Here is a 15,441-nt window from a genome sequence, read left to right as displayed (position 1 = left end):
TACTTAATCACAAGTTAAGTCTGAATCACTAAGAATATTTGATTAATTTAAGTTAATCAATAAGGAAAGTAAGGAGAAGTAACTGAAGAGGATTCTGGGAAATGTTAGCTTGCTCTTTATAACTGAAGGGATTGCTGGGAACCCAGTGCTCAACAGGAGGAACAGTATCCAACTATCGGGTCATTTTGGACAAGAATTGGGAGGTCTGCTGTTGAGGCCAAAGTGCTTTGGTGAGCCTTGGGCTTTGCTGAGGAAGACAAGCAGCATTAAGGTAAGACAAGGTAAGGTCTTTTCTTTGAATCCAGTAGTTATTAGATTGATAGTAATGACAGTTAGTGGAGTGGTATGCTCCTCTTGTGAGATACGGGAGTCAGGGAGAAATCAAATGTTCCTGAAAACTTTTTTTGCAGGAAGCAATTCCATTGGGGGCTCCTCTCAGACAACATGGATCGGTTGAAATGAGAGTTGGATTCAGTGAACAGCATACAGGAAGCAGAAACTAAGAGTTTCAGGGATGTGGTCACACCAAAAGTTCAGTCACATGGATGGGTGATTGCCAGGAGGGGCAGGTAGGCAGTGCAAGCGACTCCTGTGGTTATTCCCTTCTCATGGGGGTGGTAGTTTGGAGTGGTTCATCTCCTGTCACAACAAATCCAAATGATCAGTGGCACTATGACTGGCATATTTCTACATAAGGGAGGGTTGAACTGTAGGTGCGCTGTAGTAGTGGGGACACAAAATTGGCGAATAGCCAATCTTGTTCCTTTTGTTGGGAGTTCAATCCAGACAAGTGTGAGGTCATTTTGATAGGTCAAACGCAAGAGTGAAGTACATAGTAAATGGCAGCATTCTTAGGAACATTGGTACACACAAGGATCTTGGGATCAAACCCATAGCTACCTGAAAGCAGCAACACAAGTGTATAAGATGCTAAAGAGGACTTCTGGCATGCTTACGTTCATTGGTCAGAGCACTGAGTATAAATATTGGCAATTTATGTTGCAGCTGTATAAAACATTAGTTAGACCACATTTGCAGTATTGTGTGCAGTTCTGGTCACAATACTATCGGAAGGATGTGGAGGCTTTAGAGATGGTGCTAAAGAGTTTACCAGAAGGTTGCCTGGATTGGAGTGTATTGGCATAAAGGAGAGCAAACTTTAATTGTTTTCACTAGAGCATCAGAGGCTGTACTGACATATATACAAGTATATAAAATTACGAGGGGGTGGATAGTTGGAGTCTTTTTCCTCAGGTTATGTCAAATACTAGGGGTATAGGTTTGAGGTAAGAAGTAGAAAGTTTAAAAGAAAAGGGAAAGGTATGTTTTTCCTTAAACACTGAAAGTAGTATGTGTCTGGGGAATGTTGCCAGGGTAGGGAATAGAAGCTGATACAATAGCAGCATTTAACAGGCATTCAGACAGACATGGCAACAGGAAAGGAAGAGAAGGTTCCAGACAATGTGCTGGCAGACAGGATTCATTCAGAATTGCATTATAGTCAATACAGATATGGTGGCCAAAGGGCCTGTTCCTGTGATGTACTGCTCTACGTTCTAATCCAGAAATTCCTACAAATCCCTCAGTTTACTCTAGAATGACCCTATTTGCCTTTATCACCCATTATAAAACTTCAATCCAAATGTTCAACTGCCTGGCAAGAGTCCTAAATCAGTTTTCACCAGTTGGTTCCTCATTCCAACTATCAATGTTTGCTTGGAGGTAGTACACCAATAATAATTTTCCATTATCACTTAAAATGTCAAATACCTTCCATTACAATATTCCAATACAAAGTCAAAGAGCCCAAATTTCTCCAATTTCCATTACACCTTCATCTTGGCACTAGGAAATCAGCCTAAATCCTCTCTTTACTGCCTCCACGCTCAGAACTTTTCCTCATGCTTTGCAGTTTTGTTTTGCATTACATGGTTCCAACTGGTGGCTTGAAGTAAGGCTAAAATTTATATCAAAGCTGAAACTTTATTGCTGGAACAGCACAGCAGGTCAGGCAGCATCTAGGGAACAGAAGATTTGACGTTTCGGGCACATGCCCTTCTTCAGGAATGAGCAGAGAGTGTTCAGCAGGAGAAGATAAAAGGTAGGGAGGAGGGACTTGGAGGAGGGGCGTTGGAAATGTGATAGGTGGAAAGAGGTCAAGGTGAAGGTGATAGGTCGGAGTAGGGTGGAGGCGGAGAGGTCAAGAAGAAGACTGCAGGTCAGGAAGGCGGTGCCGGGCTGGAGGGATTCGGCTGAGACAAGGTGGGGGGAGGGGGGATGAAGAAACTGGTGAAGTCCAAGTTCATCCCCTGCGGTTGGAGGGTTCCCAGTCGGAAGATAAGACGCTCCTCCTCCGACCGTCGCGTTGTTGTGGTTTGGCGGTGGATGAGTCCAATGACCTGCATATCCTCGGTGGAGTGGGAGGGGGAGTTGAAATGCTGTGCTACAGGGTGATTGGGTTGGTTCGTCCGGGTGGCCCAGAGGTGCTCTCTGAATCGCTCCGCAAGTAGGCGGCCTGTCTCCCCAATATAGAGGAGGCCACACCGGCTGCAGCGGATGCAGTAGATAATGTGGGTGGAGGTGCAGGTGAATCTGTGGCGGATATGGAAGTTTCCTTTGGGGCCTTGGAGAGAAGTGAGGGGGGAGGTGTGGGCGCAAGTGTTGCACCTCCTGCGGTTGCAAGGGAAGGTGCCGGGAGTGGAGGTTGGGTTGGTGGGGGGTATGGATCTGACAAGGGAGTCGCGGAGGGAGTGGTCTCTACGGAAAGCTGATAGAGGAGGGGAGGGAAATATATCCTTGGTGGTGGGGTCCGTTTGGAGGTGGCGGAAGTGACAGCGGATGATGCGCTGTACATGGAGATTGGTGGGGTGGTAGGGGAGGACCAGTGGGGTTCTGTCCTGGTGGCGGTTGGAGGGGCGGGGCTCAAGGGCGGAGGAGCGGGAAGTGGAGGAGATGCGGTGGAGGGCATCGTCGATCACGTCGGGGGGGAAATTGCGGTCCTTGAAGAAGGAGGCCGTCTGTGTTGTGCGTATTTTGAACTGGTCCTCCTGGGAGCAGATGCGGCGGAGACGAAGGAATTGGGAGAATGGGATGGCGTTTTTACAGGGGGCGGGGTGGGAGGAGGTGTAGTCCAGGTAGCTGTGGGAGTCGGTCGGTTTGTAGTAGATGTCCGTGTTGATTCGGTCGTCTGAGATAGAAACAGAAAGGTCTAGGAAGGGGAGGGAGGAGTCCGAGACTGTCCAGGTGAATTTGAGGTCGGGGTGGAAGGTGTTAGTGTAGTGGATGAACTGTTCAACCTCCTCGTGGGAGCACGAGGTAGCGCCGATACAGTCATCAATGTAGCGGAGGAAAAGATGGGGGGTGGGGCCAGTGTAGTTGCGGAAGATGGATTGTTCCACATACCCTACGAAGAGGCAGGCATAGCTGAGGCCCATGCGGGTGCCCATGGCTACTCCTTTTGTTTGGAGAAAGTGGGAGGATTGGAAAGAAAAGTTGTTCAGGGTGAGGACCAGTTCAGTCAGTTGAAGGAAGGTGTCGGTGGAAGGGTACTGGGTGGTACGGCGGGAAAGGAAGAAGCGGAGTGCTTTGAGTCCTTCGTGATGGGGGATGGAGGTGTACAGGGACTGGATGTCCATGGTGAAGATGAGGCGTTGGGGACCGGGGAAGCGGAAATCCTGGAGGAGGTGGAGGGCGTGGGTGGTGTCACGGACATAGGTGGGGAGTTCTTGGACTAATGGGGACAGGACCGTGTCGAGGTAGGAGGAGATGAGTTCGGTGGGGCAGGAGCAGGCTGAGACGATGGGTCGTCCGGGGCAGTCAGGTTTGTGGATTTTGGGCAGGAGGTAGAAACGGGCGGTTCGGGGTTGTGGTACTATGAGGTTGGAGGCGGTGGATGGGAGGTCCCCTGAGGTGATGAGGTTATGGATGTACAGCGCATCATCCGCCGTCACTTCCGCCACCTCCAAACGGACCCCACCACCAAGGATATATTTCCCTCCCCTCCTCTATCAGCTTTCCGTAGAGACCACTCCCTCCGCGACTCCCTTGTCAGATCCATACCCCCCACCAACCCAACCTCCACTCCCGGCACCTTCCCTTGCAACCGCAGGAGGTGCAACACTTGCGCCCACACCTCCCCCCTCACTTCTCTCCAAGGCCCCAAAGGAAACTTCCATATCCGCCACAGATTCACCTGCACCTCCACCCACATTATCTACTGCATCCGCTGCAGCCGGTGTGGCCTCCTCTATATTGGGGAGACAGGCCGCCTACTTGCGGAGCGATTCAGAGAGCACCTCTGGGCCACCCGGACGAACCAACCCAATCACCCTGTAGCACAGCATTTCAACTCCCCCTCCCACTCCACCGAGGATATGCAGGTCATTGGACTCATCCACCGCCAAACCACAACAACGCGACGGTCGGAGGAGGAGCGTCTTATCTTCCGACTGGGAACCCTCCAACCGCAGGGGATGAACTTGGACTTCACCAGTTTCTTCATCCCCCCTCCCCCCACCTTGTCTCAGCCGAATCCCTCCAGCCCGGCACCGCCTTCCTGACCTGCAGTCTTCTTCTTGACCTCTCCGCCTCCACCCTACTCCGACCTATCACCTTCACCTTGACCTCTTTCCACCTATCACATTTCCAACGCCCCTCCTCCAAGTCCCTCCTCCCTACCTTTTATCTTCTCCTGCTGAACACTCTCTGCTCATTCCTGAAGAAGGGCATGTGCCCGAAACGTCGAATCTTCTGTTCCCTAGATGCTGCCTGACCTGCTGTGCAGCAATAAAGTTTCAGCTTTGATCTCCAGCGTCTGCAGACCTCACTTTCTCCTAAAATTTATATCATAAAGCTGCCCCTACTCTACTGCAATTCGACATTGCTAAAAGAAAAGGAGCTCAGTACAGGGCACGAACAAATTAGATACCCTTTCAATATATACTTTCTGTACATAAATGTTTGCCATTGCATACTTCATACTAAATTTCCGTCATCTTTTACACAGTTTGCTTCATTGTCAGATTCAAAAATTGTACTTTCACATTTGTCTCAATGGAAAATTGACAACTCAGTCACAAGGAATGAGCTATAAATACATCTTTTGAGTTTTCAGAAAAACCTTAAGTTTTAAATATAGTAATTCAAAATAATAGAAGTTTACTTAAGGATTTTTAAAAAAGGACCCTTCTAACATTTTGTATAGGACTTTATCAAAAATCTAAATGCAAGAGTTTACTGTGCAAAATAAAAGCATACAGGATTGGTTTAATACACTGATATGGATTGAGAATTGGTTAGCAGACAGGAAATAACAGTGGGAATAGATGTGTTCTTTTTAAAAAGAAGTGGAAGACAGTGACAAGTGAGATACTGCAGGAATCAGTGCTTGGGCCCTAACTATTCGCATAACTGTAGATTTACTGCGTACAGTTCTGGTTGCCACATTACCAAAAGGATGTGGATGCTTTGGAGAGGGTGTAGAGAACGTTTACGAGGATGTTGCCTGGTACGGAAGGTGCTAGCTATGAAGAGAGGTTGAGTAGGTTAGGTTTGTTTTCATTAGAAAAAAGGAGATTGAGGAGGGACCTGATAGAGGTTTACAAAATCATGAAGGGTATAGACAGGGTGGATAGAGACAAGCTTTTTTTTTCCCCAGGGTGAAGGATTCAATAACGGGAGGTCACGCTTTCAAGGTGAGAGGTGGAAAGTTTGAGGAGGATACATGTGGCAAGTTCTTCACACAGAAGGTGGTGGACGTTGCCAGCAGCGGTGGTAGAGGTAGACACGGTAGATTCATTTAAGATGCGTCTGGACAGATGCATGAGTAGGTGGGGAGCAGAGGAATACAAACGTTTAGGAATTGGGTGACAGGTTTAGACAGAACGTTTGGATCGGCTCAGGCTTGGAGGGCTGAATGGTCTGTTCCTAGGCTGCAAATTTTCTTTGTTCTCTATATCAAAATTTGAATAAGGGAATCTATTGTAATATTTTCAAACTTTCTAATGACATATGGACAAATAAATGGCAGATGTAGCATTATGTGGAGCTGTTCACTTCAGCAGAGGGAACAGAATGGCAGAATATCACTTAAATGGTGACAGATTGGAAAATATTAATGAACAAAGGACTTGGGTGTCCTTGTACATTGGTCATTGAAAGATAGCATGTAAGCTGCTTGGAAGATAAATGCGATGTTGGCCTTTGTTGCATGAGGGTTGGGTACAGGAGCCAGAAAATTTTCTGCAATTATTTGGGCTTTGGTGAGACCACACTCAAGTGGCGTGTTCAGTCTTTTTTTCTAAGATAAGGTGCATTTGCCTTATGGAGCGAACCAAAGGTCTGTATTCACTGGAGTGAAGAACAAGAGGGGACCTGAAGGAAAATGTATAAAATGATAACAGGGCTGAATAGCCCATATGCCTGGAAGATGTTTTTCCTGCTTGAGAGTCGAGAAACAGGGGTCACAATACACTGAAACACACAAAGCTCTGACAGGGATGCACAAACTGGACACAGGAAAGATTCTTCCGCTTGGCTGATGTTTCAAAACAGAAGATCATGGTCTCAGGGTATGGGTTGGCTGCTTTGGTCTGAGATAAGGAGAAACGTTTTCAAAGAGGGTGGCAGACCACTGGAATTCTCTACCATAGAAGGCTGTGGAGGTGAAGTTATTGAATATATTTAAAGAAAGAAAGACATATTTCTAGAAGCAGAAAATGTCATGTATGGGGAGAGCATAGATGTATGGTATTGAGATAGAGGATCAGTCATGATGAATGGACAAGCAGAGTTAATGGACCGGGGTGGCCCACACCTGCTGCTATTTTCCATTTTTTTTATAGCCCGTGGATTGTTTGAAACCTTAGCACAACGAAAATACACAAGCAAAATATTGACAATGCTGGAAACTTGAAATACATAATATATTTCACCTGGAGGTCTTGTGGAAAATTGGGAGCAGTCCCCCCTGAGCCATGAGCTCTGGGTTCAATATCCACTCCCACGATTTGATGGTTATGGAAAAAACAGATTGATAATCAACAGGCTAATAACAGAGCTGGAGTGGGAAAGTCTCCCAGTCAGCCAAGTTTGACATTGATTACTGTTCCGTGATCTATAGTCTCTGATGACAGGCTTATTTTGGGCAAAAACTGCTATGGAAAGAGACATAAACCAATGGTTTGTCAGCCTTAACTGTAATTGGAAATGAGAAAGCCTTTAAGTCAAAGTCTGAGATTACACTGCTACAAGTAAGTGGGGACATTTAAAATCACCAAATCGTTTTGTTAGTAAGTATCTTCATCTTTTTAAAAGAAAAACAATCAAACTCAACAAGTTCTACTTCACAGTTTCTCAACAAACTCATTTCTATGGTCCCGGTAATGGATCTCTTACCTTTTTTAGTAAACAGCTCCACCAGCTGGTTCTTTGATGAACTCACTTCCATCTCAATTTGTATTATTTCACAGCTGGAACCAACAGCTTCTTGCTTGTGCTATGGAGAATTTAAAAATGTAGACCAATTAATTTCAAACTGTAGCTTCCTCAACACTGGAGGAGGATGTGAACACCATCCCATTTAAAATCCTTAGTGCAGTATTCTCTGAGGGAGCTCCAGATTTTAGGTCCAATGACCTAGCAGAACTTTGAAACAATGGTAAAGTCATGCACAGCACAATGTGACCTTTTGGTCCAATCTTATTTATTAATTCAAAATAAAAATGATAGCGTTTCAACACCTGGTTCAGATGATGTTAGAATCTCTAAAGATTGAAGCTTTTAATGAAGTCACCCAAAACCAAAGATTAGATTGCATTTTTAAAAAAGTTTAATTTGTACTTTGTATAAATGTGCCCTTTAGATCAAAAGCCCAACACCAACAGCATTTGTACTATTTGCTTTGATTCATTTCATAATGCGTTGTCTTGGTCGGTCACAGCTAAATATGACACTTTCCAGCGCCAAGCAACAATTGATTAAAGTCTGCTTCACTTGATCACGTCTCAATTACACCTTATTACTCGGGAAGATCCTGCAGCACAGCCACTAACAGAATGCATAACTAGATCACAGGAGCCCCAAGTTTCTTTTTGATTGGTGCACAAATTGCAAGTTTCAAGTGTTCACTGCTCCAAGTTTCCACCTCAACCCATTTGCCGAACTCTGAACATAAAATTTGTCCATCACAGTGCAATTACGCAGCATTTTCTTAATTTCTTAAGGACTTTTGTTAGTAGCAAAGATTCAAGAAATGGCCCAGTTTCATTACTATAGCTGAAAATAAGTTTTAATGCAAAAAAGAAATTAGCATTTTAATCTGTCTCGTCTTCTCCATAACTTGAGTAACCAAGTTTTAAATTACTTAAATTAACTTTGTTTAAAAAAACTGTCCAGATCCACCTGCTAAGTTATACAAGTGTATAAAAGTTCTTTGCAAATTAAATATGTATAAAAACTTTCAAATTGTGCTTATTAGTTTCTTTGTGCACAAAGGCCTACACAAATGGATGCAACTAGCAGTTTTAAGGATAGGATTGGTTTCTAATGTTATTCATTAAAACAAAGCACAAAAATGGCAAAAAAAAACTCAACCGTGGTGATTGTAACCTGTGCTTAAAACTTCCCAATCCTTTGCATTGCTTTGTTAATTCCAGACAAATTGCACTGACATGTAAAACAAAATTGAGGAGAATCTCCAAGCCAACAATTTTAATCATAAATCCAGACGTAAAAATAATGGAAGCAGACATGAAATGACAATTTAACTTTAAGCTGAAGTTTGAATTACCCCTGCAAGCCTGATCCCAATTCCCAAACCATCTATTCCTGTCTCATTCTAACACATTTACCAATGTACAATGGCTTAGAGATGACAGAGGTATTTAGAATAGATTGAGACAAAACACAGTGTGTGGCTCCTCAGAGACCCATTACCTTGTACCAAAGATCTGCTTTTCTGTGAACAGTTTTATTGAGTAACATGGGGGAAGACAGGGAACTTCATATTTAGATTTTAAAAATCACACTGCCTTATTAAGCCAGTCCCTTACTTTTAAGCTTCACTGTCAACATCATGGCATGTAAAATAATTTAACCCTACAGCAATTACTAGTCAGAGAATTTACTGACCTTGATACCATTTGCTATTTGATGTGCAATATGATCTTGGCAACTTCCAACTGGTCCATGAAAAATTACATTATGATACTGTTCAACCTGTTAGTAACAATACAAAACAAATTCACACAATTAAAGCTCATCAGTAATTTCATAAACCTGTGTATAGAACTAGGCATAAAAATGAGTACAATCAAAACTAAAACAAACATGGCTGTAAATTCACAATTCTGCAAATGAATGTATATAACCTAAAAGACAATCATTGTGTATCAAGATCAACCCTATCATATTAATTTAAGACTTCCACTGTTGCAACGTAGTAGCTTAAGAACAGCAACTGATAGACATAAATAGGTTGAATAAACACTTTCAGGACATGAACAGGGTAAGGAGGAATTTTGGATATCGTCCAAGATTTTCTCACTGACGTCAAGTGTGCTTAATAACAATGTGCTTAATACTGCACGGTGGGGAAAATAATCATCTTGACAACAATGCCCAAATATCATAGTGAAAGTGTCATGAAGACTGTACAGCTTCAGGAATATGTTTAATATGTATGGCATACCATTCAAAATTTGAAATAAAAAGGTAGCAAAGGGGTATTTTCCACATACATGAACAACATGCAATTTGGCAGGTCACATCAAGAAAGAGACCTCAAAAACTATGCTATACTGGCTTCAATACAGGAATGGGTAAAAACAATGACTGCAGATGCTGGAAACCAGATTCTGGATTAGTGGTGCTGGAAAAACACAGCAGTTCAGGCAGCATCTGAGGCGCAGTAAAATCCAGAATCACAAAGAACGTAAAACTGAAAAGGTACAATATTAACATATGACAATTTAAAAATTTTATTAAAAACATTTTGGACAATACACCAACTTTCAATGCTTGCATATTTCCCTAGCATTTAAGATCAGTTCTCCATGTTACAAAGACTGAGCAACCACATTGTTAATTGAGATTTATAATATGTTTATATTAGTTATTTGGTTCAGAACTTGAGTATTGCTGAAAAGACAGTCCTTTTGTCGAAGCTTTCCAACTTGCACTCACATCGGAACACTTCACAAGAACACAAATTCAAGGGAAAGCCAACACTTATACTACAGGAGAGAAAAATGCTGTTTGTTGGAAAGCGGACTAAGTTTGGCAGACATGTAACCATGGAGAATACACCCATTGATGCTAACTGACAGTTAAGAACCAGGCTTTGCTAAATTTTAAATTAGTCGGGTTAACTCTAATTGCTCAGGGAATTCCTTTGAAAAATGAACCAACAAATGGCTATTACTTACCCTGTTCAATCAAAACAGGTGGAGTGTGCTTATGTTAGGATACTATCTATCTGCAAAGAAAAGGGCCTTTATGTAGCTTCCAGTATACATAGGTGTCATAATGTCAGCCCATCTGACAATCATAAATTAGTTGCCATACGCTGACAACCAATTTAGAATCAGTCAGGTTCACTTTGTGTTGCGTTTACAGTATTTTTCTTGTGGTTAGCAAATAATGAAATTGCTCACTTTTTCACTCAAGAAAACCTTGGCATTAGCTCCTTACTGATAGGTAGGCATTGGATAACTACATTTTTATTAGCGGTATAGTCTTACGTTTGAAAATAATTTTGTGGAGAGCAGCTATTGCAGGCAGAGGAGGTTGAAAAGAGGGAAGTCAATTCACCCTCCTCACATGATTGTAATATGCTATAAAAGTCCCATTTGTAGAAGCAATAAGTTCCATTAGCAGCATAAGTTCCAATAGCCTGCTGTGAATTTTACTATATAACATTGCCTCTAGTGGAAGATATCTGAATGCCTTCACAAATTAATGTACAGCTGGAATCTTTTAGTTTCATTTACAACTATATGGCACATCAGTGCCGCAGGCCTTACAGGTTTGCAAATATAATATTGTTTTCTGTTCAGTGACCTTTGAACTAGAAATCAGACAATGAAGGACCTTGGGGTGGTCAAATATGCTGAGGGATTCAGAGATAGTGTTTGTTTGATGGACAGTATGACTTGATAAATGGCAGATGGGAACACCTTCAAAAGTACGTATGAATAGACAAAGGTTTGTAGAGTCAGCAAACCTTGCAGTGCCTTTGAGAAAAAATTGAAAAAGAGCTCATAGCTATTAGATCCTTGTTTCAGAAAGTCTGGATGAATGTCTCAAAAGACTGGAATGGAGATCAAAATTGGATTTAAAAGGAGGTACAGGCCATAGCATTTGGGGCTGCAGCCAAAGTGGAGTGGTCTATCACTGAAGACCACAGAGGCAGGGAGGTAGATGAAATGACTGACGGAGGTTCCATCCCTATGAAAGGTCATTCAGAGGCCCGGTAAGGTATTCACCAAAGTGAATTTTGTGAACCTGTCTTGAACAGACTAATTTTGGGTTACTACGTGTGTGTTACAACAAAGTTGTCTTTCTTACTTCCTTTCAATTTAGACAAAATGTTTTCTTTCATTTTAATAGTTAGCTTTATTTTTATCATTATTATCCTATCATTAAATGAAAGATGTTGTTTTCATATTATTTGGTAGATTCACCCTTTCGTTTGCATCTAGAATGCAACTCCTAACCTCAGGTGAGACTCACAAGAAACTTTCATGACCGACAAAACAATATTTTAGTCCCTTATACTGATATATACTTTCCTTCCTCATTATGAATTACAATAAAACTGGATAGATTAATTATTTTAGTTTTACAATGGAATACTCCTGAACTACCACAAAAAGAAATATGAGCAATACAAAATGAGCAACAGAATTGCAGATGAGCTAATAAATGGCAATGATAGTTTCTCCATCATACATTATTAACTTACTATGCATTAGTTACGTGCACATCCCAATGGATGTCAACAAAGAAACTCTCATAACTGTGGAATTTGAGACTACATTTATCTACTAAACCACCAGACAGCAGGTTTGCCAACCCTCCAAAATTGCTCTCAGGTTATCAGGCAAAATATATTTATCTGACCATTGTAGATGATCTGAGATTCCAACTCTCATAGTAGTGGGAAACTATTCATTGCCCCACAAGATAAGTTACTCAATGTCCTGTCTACCCTTCCTTTAATAAAAAAAAATTAGGCTTGCAGTAAGGGAAGAGATTAGACTATAGAAGCCTATATGGTACTTAACAAATGTATTAATAAGCTCAAAGTGTGGACATGTGTCACATGATCAAATGTTGTAATCAAACACCATATAACCAACAAGATCTGCAAGCACTATGGGACTCTTGCAGCTTTTTTTAAAAAACCTCCATTTGCCTTTCAAGCATAATGAAACTCACCTGTGCCTTTTCACAGTAATATACTGCTACTTTATGCTTCTCTACCAGGTCATACTTTATCTGTTGTATTATGTATCAGTTTTTCAACAAGTATTTGATAGGTGGCTCAACTCTTATTGTCATGCTCTGCGTAACTGGATTACATGTTGATACTTTACCATCGTTTTCAATTTTCCAATAATACTATAAATATGAAAAAATATTTTCAAATCAACCTGTTCACTGATGTTATTACACACCTTGGGAGCAGGAGAGTATTGAGCAAGGGCTTCTTAGCTCAGAGGTAGGGACACTACCACTGTACCACATAGGCTCTTCATATTCTGATCTGATGAAGATTTCCCACTAGGGTTGAAAGCACTGGCCATGGGTATTCTTGACAGTTTACATTACAGAGATAGATTGAATAATCAACTATTTAACTTTATGAAAGGATAAGGTGATGAGGGTCCTTCTGTGAACGTGAGTATCATATTAATACATTAAGTGCTGCTCAGTGACTGATCAAATATACATGAAACAGCAAAACGAAGCCAATAAAAACAGAAAATTCTAGACTTACACAGTGGAAAAAAAAAGGTAAGGCTTAACTTTGCAGATGTGTACAAGCCTCATCAAACCTCCAGCATTGTCCTAAAGTATCCAGCAATTATCAGATTGACCAGTGGGCCATAGGAGGGATAGTTGAAGTTTAATTCAGACAACCGCGAGGCGTTGCATTTTGGGAAGGCAAACAAGGCCAGGACATATACAGTTAACAGTAGGTCCTTGGGCAGTCCTGTCAAACAGACAGACACCTCGGGGTTCAGGTGCACAGTTCTTTCGAAGTATCATCATAAATTGACAGGATAGTGAAACAGCCATTTGGCACGCTTGTTTCAATGGTCTGAGTATCGAGTACAGGAGTTAAGATATCATGTTGGGGGGGATCCAAGATGGTGGCGACCCAGTAAGACTGAGTCTATAGTGCTCCTCCCAAGACTTGGGCACAGTGGGTCACCTACCCCTACCAAGCTCACCAAATCATTTATAAATCATTTTTAATAGTTTAGTAACTCAATTAGTTGTGTAACATTACATTTAAGCAACTTTATCCTAAGTTAAAATGACTAAAGGGAAGGGAGCCCGCAGCTCTCAGCAAGCAGGAACCCCTCCCCCACACTCTCCAGCTGCAGCAGAGGCGTCCACAGCCGCCCCGGGGGACTTACCTACAGTAGCAAGCCTTGCAGAAATGCTTTCCAAGCTTGACTCGAAGATCGATGCCTTTATCGTCGAATCCAGGAATCGTTGGGAGTCGCTCTCGGCCGCGCTGCAGAAGCACGACCGTGAAATTGAAGAAATTCAACGCCGAGTCGGAGGGGCGGAGCTAAAGGCCGCGACCTCGGAGACAACCGCTCAATCGGCCGTGGATCAGGTCCGGACTCTCGAGCAGCGAGTCTGGACCTTGGAAAATCATATTGACGACCTCGATAATCGAGGCCGTCGAAAAAATATTCATTTGCTGGGCCTTCCCAAACAGGAAGAGGAAGGCCAGCTTACAGCATTCCTGGAGCAGTGGCTGCCACAACTTTTAAATCTGCAAGCTGGATCAGGCCAGGTAAGGGTGGAATGGGCCTACCGGGTAGCAATACGCGGGCCCGGCTCGAATCAGCGCCCACGCCCGGTCCTGTTCCGGCTGCAGAGCTACAGGGAGAGGCAGATACTCCTAGAAGCCTCTAGAAATCTCGGAAAAGACCCCCAAGCTATGATCTACAAAGGATCCAAGATCATGCTATTTCAGGACTTTTCCCCGGCTCTGGTTCGAAAGAGGAAGGCATTCGACGAGGCGAAGAAGCGTTTAAGGGACTTAAATGTACAGTACTCCTTACGCTTTAACCATGAAGGATCTGTATATAACTTTGGATCACCAGAAAAGGCTAAGGAATTCTTGGACTCTCTTAGATAAACTGTAGGACATAATGGATGTTGGTCTGCCTTCCCCCCCCCCCCCCCCCCGTTTTGGTTTATATCCCCTCCCTTTTTTTTTCTTACCTTATTGCTTAATATTATTATGGGGGGTGGGGAGAGGGATTTGATTTTCTCCCCCCCCCCCCCCCTTGGAGTTGTTTTCTGTTATTATTTTATGTATATATGAGGGGTGTATGTATATGTGTGTGTGTGTGTGTATGTATGTATATATATATGTATGTGTATGTATATATATGTATATATAAGCTGGGGGATTTGGTTAATGTTGGTGGGGGGAGGTGGTTACCTTATTCGATCATACCTCTGTCTTTAGGAGCGGGGTTGTTTTTCCCTTCGTTATTTTGTATTATCATATTTAATTATTATTTGTTGAACTGGTAATTTTATAGTTATATGTTTATATATGGTATTAACATTACCAAATATACCCAGGTGTTGGTAGGGGTGGGGGTGAGGTGCTCACTGTTAACTCTAGCTTTGTATTATATTTGAATTTTCCTCATTTTATTGAGGAGTGCCTGGGTCAAGGGTGGGGCATTGGTTGGGAGAGGATATGAGGGATTTTTGGAGAGGAAGTGATGCCCCCTGGGAACAAGGGGGAAAGTCTCCACTTAGATACGTTTTATATCTTTTTTATTTAGAAATAGTTTTTTACTGTATTGTTGTGGGTGTATTAAAGAGGGTTTATTTTTGTAAATTTTACATGTTCCATGCTCGGGATGTTCTGGATAGGGTTCCCCCTCCCGAGGGGTCTCGGATTGGCCCAGAGGATTATGGTTGATCAATCGGTTAAGTGGTGCACCTGGAACGTCAAGGGGAGTAATTCGCCACTTAAAAGGAAGAAAATATTATCAAATCTTAAGAAGGAAAGAGTTGATATAGCTCTCCTACAGGAGACACACCTGTCAGATAAAGAACACTTGAAATTACGACAGGGCGGATTTGATCAGGCCTTTTTTTCTTCTTTTAGCTCAAAAAGCAGGGGAGTTGTTATTCTTGTTCGGAAGAATTTCCCTTTCAAAATCCTAAAGCAGA

General features: G+C 42.5%; 1 protein-coding gene across 5 annotated transcripts in view; it reads right to left on the bottom strand.

Moving 5' to 3' along the window:
• The window catches only part of cttnbp2 (cortactin binding protein 2), a 165,239-nt gene that overhangs the window by 25,094 nt on the left and 124,704 nt on the right, over positions 1-15,441 (bottom strand). For all 5 annotated transcript variants that reach the window (XR_015760431.1, XM_087997199.1, XM_043709598.2 and 2 more), the window contains 2 exons: positions 9,130-9,216; positions 7,396-7,495 (listed from right to left, as the gene is read on the bottom strand). Coding sequence is in view for 4 of the 5 variants with exons in the window: in XM_087997199.1 (XP_087853325.1) it covers positions 7,396-7,495; positions 9,130-9,216 (187 nt within the window). In the remaining variant the exon portion in view is untranslated. The remainder of the gene's footprint in view (positions 1-7,395; positions 7,496-9,129; positions 9,217-15,441) is intronic.

This window comes from Chiloscyllium plagiosum, unplaced genomic scaffold, assembly GCF_037043375.1.
Source record: "Chiloscyllium plagiosum isolate Xiang-an unplaced genomic scaffold, Cpla_swu_hap1 HiC_scaffold_19, whole genome shotgun sequence".
Lineage (NCBI taxonomy): Eukaryota > Metazoa > Chordata > Chondrichthyes > Orectolobiformes > Hemiscylliidae > Chiloscyllium > Chiloscyllium plagiosum.
The sequence above is the reverse complement of the archived record's forward strand: the minus strand, read 5'-3'. Positions and strand labels throughout refer to the sequence as shown.